Source organism: Halyomorpha halys, unplaced genomic scaffold (genome assembly GCF_000696795.3).
Source record: "Halyomorpha halys isolate HHAL.00 unplaced genomic scaffold, Hhal_1.1 Scaffold1339.1, whole genome shotgun sequence".
NCBI lineage: Eukaryota > Metazoa > Arthropoda > Insecta > Hemiptera > Pentatomidae > Halyomorpha > Halyomorpha halys.
This window is the reverse complement of record NW_027112138.1, coordinates 16,535-25,505: the sequence shown is the minus strand read 5'-3', so window position 1 is coordinate 25,505 and position 8,971 is coordinate 16,535. Positions and strand designations below refer to the sequence as shown.

Sequence of the window (8,971 nt, the reverse complement as noted above, 5' to 3'; positions counted from 1 at the left end):
CTACTTCAAAATGAGATGAAACATTTCAACAAAATAGACAAATATTTGAGCCTGAAATGTTTTGCATCTTTCTATATTTGATATTGCCTTCTAGTATTAATAATAAATAATTCTCAAATTATTTTTAATTTATTAATTACAATTTTATGAAATATCGTTAATTTAACTTCCATCAATCGTATATGGTTTTAATTATCACTTGTAATTCATATTTCCAGAGGTTATTCTCAGATTTCGAAGATACGCCAGAAGTACAACTATGTATCAGGTCTGTTCAAACCTACCCGCTTCAATATGCTTTTATAGGTTTGAATGAAGCAGAAGCTCGAAGAAAATATCGCAATGTCGTTGTATACACTGGATCTTTCAAAACATCACCAAGTGAATTGCATCCGGATGAAATTCCGTCAACCCTAAAATTCATTTGTAATTTGGAGTCACCAGAAGTAAGTATTTGTAATTATGTAAATGATGAAAGATCTCAGCTGGTATTCTCAGTTCATAGCATAGTAATTAAACTGTAAGTCTATATATCTACTACCTTCTATCGGAGTATACCTCAATTGTAAGTAGTTATAAATATAACATAATATAAACCAGACTTCACTTTATAATTTAGAATCCCAGCATGCCACCTCATTATCATAGCTTAATAAATTGGTAAACATGATACAGTTAGAGAAGATATAAAATGATTAATTACATACAATTACATCTAGCATACCATAGCAAGGTATCTTTTATGTTTTCTTGGATTAAGTATACAGCATACATTTCTAATAATTTTAAGTCGGTTCCCATCAGGAACCTGTAGAGATACATAATATAAATACAAATATAGGAGTAAATAAATAAAATGCAGCCTGGGACTCCCTTATCAGGCGTAGAAACGTTGTGAATTGCCACGAAATAGCAATATATACCAGAAATACCGTAGATAAAAATATGATTAATGGCATAAATCAAGTGTCTGAGACAGGCTATAGTACGCAAACCATCTTACATTCTCTTCCATTTTATTTTTGAGAGAAGTGGCCAAATGTAAGTTTCGATGCGATCTATGTATGTAATGTTTTCTTTATGTAATTTATTCAATGATATTCCACAACCTTATATAAAGTAAAGCTTACATGATCAGATATTCCAATTAAAACAATAAATCCGAAAAATGTCTAAAATGCAACAATCTTAATTATATGAAAGTCTCTTTAAGTTTGAGATATATATTCTACAGTTAAAGAAAAAATTAATTGTGGGTCCATTACATGTAGAGTAATTGAATAAATGTAAAATAACTAATTTAATAACAAGATAATAACTTCAATGCTTTCCGCCATAATTTTAATGAACTATAGCACATATTGCGGTGTTTCAGATGGAAAGAGTGCTAGGTATACACTTTTATAATGAAGACGCTGCTGATACCATACAGGGGTACGCGGCAGCAATGAAGAATGGCTTATACTATAACGAAGTTCAGGATTTTATTGCCATTTGCCCTGTAAACACTGATGTACGTGTTAGAATAATTGTCATTATTATAAAATATAGCTATTGAAATCTAATACATAAGTTAGTTCATAACTACAAAAGATGTCTACATCAAGAAATATACCTCTTTTTAAGAGGTGATTCTATCTGATGACAGATGTAAATGTTAATAATTACTTTTTGCTGGTCCAGAAGCACCCCCAAACTCAGGATGATTACTCACGTGAATTAAATAATAATGATCATTTATAGTTTCATTTCTTAAAAATGAGTATTGACTAAACTAAGTTATTACAGTGAATCTTAATATAAATACTTCAAACAAACGTGTATTTTTTTTTTCAGTGCGTATTTGAATTAAAAATGGACAGAAAGGAATATGAAAATTTGGAAATCCATGAAAGTTCGCAAACTGATAGTTTTGAGTCTTATTCAAGTTCACATAACGGAAGTAATTTACCACATGAAGATTTGGAATCCATATGCCCTGAGGAGAACGATCACCTAGAAGAAATAACCAAAGGTTCGGGAGACTCAGATGATGACGAATCATACAGTTCAGAATACACTGATGAAGGTTCATTAATTGAAGAGGAAGGTATACCTGAATATTTGCCCGAGGAGGAAATAAACGAAGACCAAGAGGAAATACTGGAAGAGGAAGAAGAAGAAGAAGGAATAGAAGAAATTTATGAAGAGGAAGAAGGAGAAATATATCAAGAAGAAGGATTAAATTCAAATGCTGCTGAAGAAGACAACGAAGAAAGTAAAGATGGAAAAGAATCTGTGGAATCCGCCGATAAAAGTGTTTACGAAAGTGTGACTGAACCTTTTGAATCAGTTGAAGATACTGTAATTAGTTCAGAATATGAAAATGATAGATTAACAACAGCCTCCTCAGAAGCGCAATATGCTAGTATCTGCTCTACAGAGGATGGTTCTGATACAACACATTATACACATGTATCAAGTAATAGAGATACAGACGGAAGTGGTGTTCTATGTTTGGACGGCGGTGGAGGAGGTAAAAAAGATAAGAAATTGGTGAAGGAAAATGTTGGCACACCATTATCGACATCGTCCGGATCGTTCGCAACAGTAAGTTCCAACAGCTCCATGGCGCATTGTGTCGTTAATAGAGAACAAAATGGGACGGCTGAAAAACAACAACCGATTGCTAAAACCCAATCATGTTACAGTAGCAGAAGAGCGTTTACAAAATCCTCGACGACTGTCTCAACGTTCTCAGAGGAATCAGGCCAGTCTAGGGGCATTTTGATGTACGGTTCAGTAAGTGTTAGAATTCAAGGCAACCGGAAAACAGATCCAAAGGACCCTCTGGGATTCGGTGATGGTCATAAAAAAACAAAAAAGTGTGTACGCTTTTCTGACGCTTCACCATCACAAAATTCATCAGGATCTGCCCTATATCGAGTTGGATCATATGTTCGAGAATCTAACTCCGGTGTATTTAGTGAAACACGATTGAATCAACAGCGGCCTTGCATCGATCAAGATGAAGCCGCTAATATAGGTTTCGTCTGGAGTACGGAGAGTAATTCAATTAACGCCTCCGTTAAAATAGTTTTTGATCAATCGTCAGCCGGAAGCTCTATTAGTAACCAAATAGAATCAAGTGACTCGAAGTTTGGTCATACGAATAAATCGAAACGAAGGGTAACTTTTGCAGGTGTCGAAACTCTCCCAACACCCCAAATAGAATCATCAGAATCATCTGAACGAGAATCAGATTCAGATGCTTGGGTATTACCCCCTACGCCAGTGGGGTCTGAAGAAAATCTTGATCAAACTAGAAATAATACGGAGTATAACGAAAATGGGTTGGAATCCTTAGAAGGAAGTCAGAAAGAAGGAAGTCCAACAAAAGTAAGTTTTTCAATTTTTTATTTTCAGTAGCTTGTTTTTTTTATTTGTTATTGTATCATCATCATTATTTTTAATTTATGTTAACCGAATGTTTTTTGGATAAGTATCTTTATTCTTCTTTTAATTTTAATCACAACTATTGATTTGTTGATAAGATTAAAGAGATATGAGCCCAGTAATATATATATAATTGTCAAGCCCATAAGTCATATGGTGCCTAACTTCACGTAAAATACAATGAAAACGAACTAAACACAAATTAAATAAAAATAATTAACTAAGTGGAACAACTAATGTTTATGTACATAAGTTAAAAAAAATCAGACACATGAAATGTAGAAAAATAATTTTAAAAAAAAATAATTCCTCTAACAAATAATAAATTCTAAGTTATATTATAATAATAATCAACTAAAATAAAACAAATAAAGTAGTGATGATTATATGAACATATTTACAGATTATATATAAATATTAAAAACACGTAATAATAATATTTAAATTAAATTTCATCTTACTTTCTACATATTTAAATTTTGGATTAAAACATTTAACTGTTATTCTTCGGAAATTGGATGAACAGTAGATGATTGAAGACTAAACCAGCTGGTGAGGGAATAGAATTCCATACGGAAGAGGAACGGAATAGGAAACATCTGCCAGAATTGCAATTTTTTGCAATTTTAAAAACAATAAATTAGTGGATGCTTTATTATGGGAAAAAATGAATAAATCATGTTGAGTATTACCTTTTACTACCTTTGATATTTTAAGGTTATGTGTGATACATATCTATTAATTGTGGAATGTTCATTCTGTATGGTACTACTAGTAAAGAAAGAATCCAGAGGTGAGGGTGGCCTCCTAAAGCGATTCGGTGGGCAGCAATAAATTTAAGTCTGAAGACTTTGAACGGGCCTTGCTGGAGTGTACTGTGGGACTGAGTAAATGCACCGTATTAGTGGCACTATAGGTATTAAAAAGAGACTAGTACTGCGTAAAAACTAAAAGATTATTAGGAGGATCGTTAAGAGGGTTAGTTTGCACTTTATTATGAAACAGATTCTGGAATTTCTCAACCGGACCACAGGTGGGGCGCGGGATGGGTCTAAAAAGGAGAGTTTTACGAATCTTAAATTACCTAGTTTAGGAAGATACCTACCAAAGATGTGAATGCATTTTATTCTCGCTAAAATTGACTTACCGAAAGTACTTCTTTGCTATAGATTTTTTTTTTGCCGTTTTCTCAAAATCAGCTAAAATGATTTTAATGAAATTCATTAGACATAAGCTGAGCCCGTCATATCCTCATTAAAATAGTCCAACAGAGCCGACTTTTCAAAAAAGATTTCTCTACGTTTCTAAGATACCATTAATTTAGTTTGTGTAGAAATATTACCAATCGCTCATTTGTTCGTAGTAATAAATACTGCATAAATATAATTGTGGAAAATGTATCATAATCGACTAAAGGAAAGCATGGTAATAATAGTATTTCGCTAATCAATAAATAGGTTATGCCACATAATAAGAGGATGTTTTGCCACCATGAATACTTTATTTATTAATAAATATTACAATCTGCCACAACGTTGTTGGGCAATAGGTAATAGTGATGAAAGATCGCATACGTACTAGAATTAAAAAAAAAAAAAAAAAAAAAAAAAAAATGAAAACAACTTTACATAAACATAAATAAAATCTCTTTCAAAATATATATAAACAGAAGGGAGGAAAATGAATATAATCAAACTATGTACATGAAAAGAAAAATAATAACAAAAATAATAATAAATAAAAATAATCACTAGTCACATTTACGCTTTTATATAAAATATTTACAATATCGACCTGAGGATCCCCGAGCCCTTCTAAAATCCAGATTGAAAAACTCGGCAAGTGATCGGAATATTTATTCCAGAAAAATTCCCTCTTTTTTTCATTTATTTATATATTTTTTTTATTCTATGCCCAACATCTTAGAAATATCGATCGTACGAGAAACAACAAATTTATTTTGGCAAATATCAAGGCAACTGCCGCAACAAACAATATCACAACATAAGCTACTTAAAATTAGATTAAAGAAAATTCATTTTGAGTACTGATAGACGTCTGTACATCTAAAAGTTTCCGACGACTCATGTTCGAAGAATGAAGATTAATGTCAAAATGGTATAAAACTTATTTTATGCTGCTATGAATAGATGAATCGTGATACTATTAATATTTCACTAGCTGAATTAATGTTAAACTCTTAATAATTTATAATTAATTAAATTTATTATAGAGTTATTATATTTTTAATAAAATAGGTAGTTGATAAGATAACGGCATTGAAGAAATCAACAATGTATTTACAAAATATATTAATAAAATACAAGATTAAATCAATATAATAGAAATAAGTTATAATTTAGTGATGCTATGGTGTATCATGTAAGGCCATTATTGAAAATAAGATAAGGAAATTACAACTAATGCCGTAACTATAATTTATTAATTTAGAAAAGTAAACTAAATTTCCATCTCTATATACTACTTCTAACTTCCTACCTGGTAATTAATTGTTCTGGAAAAAATAATTTTAGTAATTTAAAAAAGAAATAAAGAAAGTTAAATTGAAAAGAAATATAGATAATAGGTAAGTAGACAATCTTTCACATAACAGCTTTTATTGTACATTGATTTTTACCAATTTTAACAAATAATATTATTATCAATAAAATACCATACCTTAAATACAAATTTCCACTCCCAAAAATAATTTTAAAACTTTTTGCTGGTTATTTTGCCCAGGTCAAAATTATATGAGACATAAATCATATTAATTTATTAATAAGCTTTCCTTAACTTATGTCTAATGAACTATATAGTCACTCGTCATTGATACTAATACGTTTAATTAAACAATATAACACTATTATACTTTGTTATCACAATATTTGTACCCTGCCCCACACTCAGGTCAGGCATATTAAATATTTATTTCAACTGTGTTTTGTTTAAAAGTCTTATTTCTTTTAGAATTAAAATTTATATAAATTTTTACTAATATTTTTCATAAGTTAATTTTGTTTAAAATCTCTGCAATGTTGTTCAGATGTCTTGAGTCTGTTAACCTTGTCTATTTACATATCAGAAAACATTAATTACACAGTGAATTTAAAAATAGACGCAAGAAATCTGAATAACTTAGGACCTGAATATTTTTTTTTAGAATTTCTCTAAATTAGTTTATTACTTTATTATAAAAGTAAAGGTAAACTTCAATTTTATTACTTGATAAATTGCACACGTATAAAAAAATGTTCATTGTTAATTTTACGCTCTCTTTGTACCTGCGCTATTGGCGAGGATACATCCCTACGTCTAGTATTTTATTGACAATATGGCTTCATAATTAAAAATAAAAAACTATTTTCATTATTAATTATAAGGAGGTAAATATCACTTTTGTTAGTGAAATATAATTAATGTTAGATATTTTTATCACTACAGAATAGCACAGAAAAATACTTTTACCATATCCAACACGTGTCCAAAATAAGTAATCAGGAGAAAATTATCATATCTCAGAAATTACCTTACGAGCAGGCGTCTATAAGTTCTCTAAATGAAGCTTGTAAATTTCATTTTAAAGTGGTTTACCTTTCTTCGTACCATTGTTAGTTAGTGAGGTTAAAGCCACTAAGCGGTTATTTCTGGAATATATATTAAAAAAACAAAAACTATTTAACGTACAGAGCTCTTAAAGAACATATATTCACTCTACATTAGATATGAATAGTGTATTTCGTGTGGTAGATATTTTCAAAGATATTGGTTATTGACTGATAAATTAATGCCAAAAAATTATGGATTTGCACATGACTAATTATGTTTAATATAGGCTAAATATAATATAATTGTTATTGTTTGCTGCAGTTTTAACACTAAACCACTTTCGTGTTTTTTTGCTTATATAAAATTGGGTAATATATATAAAACTAATCAAGAAATTAGTGATTTTTAAACTAATTAAATATTTAAAATTAACGAATATATTTAACATAGTATACAGATTTGTATTTTTTAGTTTAATTGGTGTGTCTTAAAAATATATATTAAAGAAGAATTTTAATTTTTTTAGCGTTGCGATGACTCTGGACCATTAGAACACTTACATTCGTTTGACTCGTACAGAAGTTTACAATCAGATCATCAGCCAAAATATGTAGTACAACAACCAAGAAGGCCAGGAAGTACACAGGTAAGCAAGTTGTTCTTACGGTCAAAATGTCAAAAACCAAAAAAAAAAAAGGATTTTTTTAAAAATTAATTAAGATTAATAGCGTTATATTTTAAATTAATTTGTTTCTAATTAATTTTTAGAGTCATTTCAAATAATTTTTACTTTTTGCTCTCAGAATATTCAAATCTAAATAGTTTTTTTGAAGAAATAGAACTAATCAATCAATGGTTCTTGTAAAAACTCGTTGAGGAAGATTTTATTTCTGGGCCGATGGTGAGTGAATAAGCAATATGGTTTCATGAAAAGTTAAATATTGAGGATCCATTCCCGCTTCTCAAGGGTGGCTCCTGAAATTAAAAAAAAGAAAGACACAGTATCAGCCAGTTGACCATTCAATGGGAAAGTCTTAACTGTGATAATGTTGCAGCCTCGTTATTTATTGAAAATTTTAACAGTTTGATCAACAAATTTAATTCAACTCCTGATGAGATTTATAATGTGGATGAATCGGTATTGTTTTGGAAATTGTTTCCTTCAATAACATTGATACCTCAATCCGATTAATATTTTCCTGGTCAAAAATCTAGCAGAGAACGGCTTACACTTATGACATGTTGTAATGCTTCAAGTGACAATAAATTTAAAATAACTGTTATCAAGAAAGCTCGATCATTCAAAGGAACTGAAATTAAAAGTCTTCCCTGTGATAATTACAACCATCCAAAAGCTTGTATGAACTAAACATTATTTTCGTCATGGTTTAAAGACAAATTTGTTGAGAGAGATCTATCTCATAGAGCTGTTTATTACACGACAATGCTCCTTCCCATCCAGCAGAGTCGATTTTGGTAACCGAAGAGGGACACATTTTCTTATTTTCCACCCAACGTCACATCCCTGATCCAGATCATAGATCAAGAGGTAATATCCAGTCTTAAGAGTAAGTACAAAAAAAGAAATAAAATGAGAATAATAGTACAAACTCATTATAACAAATTTAGAAGCCTGGATTGAATGAAGCCAGGAAAGAAAAAGTGGAAGCCTAGATAAATTTACCGCCTACAACATTGAAACATTCATGAGTAAAAATATTGCAACAAGAAGATTTGTCCAGGAAACCTCAGACGAAATAACTGAACCTGAACAATTCTCAAAATCACCAAAGGTCTCCCGGACTTCATTCATGTGATAGGGATGACATGAAAAAAACATAGACATCGTCTATAAACCAGGGAAGGAAAACGTAGTGGCGGACTGGCTCTCTCGTGCAATTATCATTAATGCAGTTGAAGAGGAACAAGGCGAAACGACAGGAGACGTTAGACAATTCCTTCGGGAATGGACGCCAGGAGATGGAGA

At 30.6% G+C, this 8,971-nt stretch overlaps 1 protein-coding gene across 1 annotated transcript in view; it reads left to right on the top strand.

Annotated features, from left to right (window-relative positions):
- The window catches only part of LOC106689347 (uncharacterized), a gene marked incomplete at both ends in the record, with an annotated part of 62,640 nt that overhangs the window by 49,301 nt on the left and 4,368 nt on the right, over positions 1 to 8,971 (top strand). Inside the window, 4 exon segments of the mRNA XM_067050172.1 lie at positions 219 to 446; positions 1,376 to 1,513; positions 1,837 to 3,378; positions 7,511 to 7,630. Coding sequence (XP_066906273.1) covers positions 219 to 446; positions 1,376 to 1,513; positions 1,837 to 3,378; positions 7,511 to 7,630 — 2,028 coding nt within the window.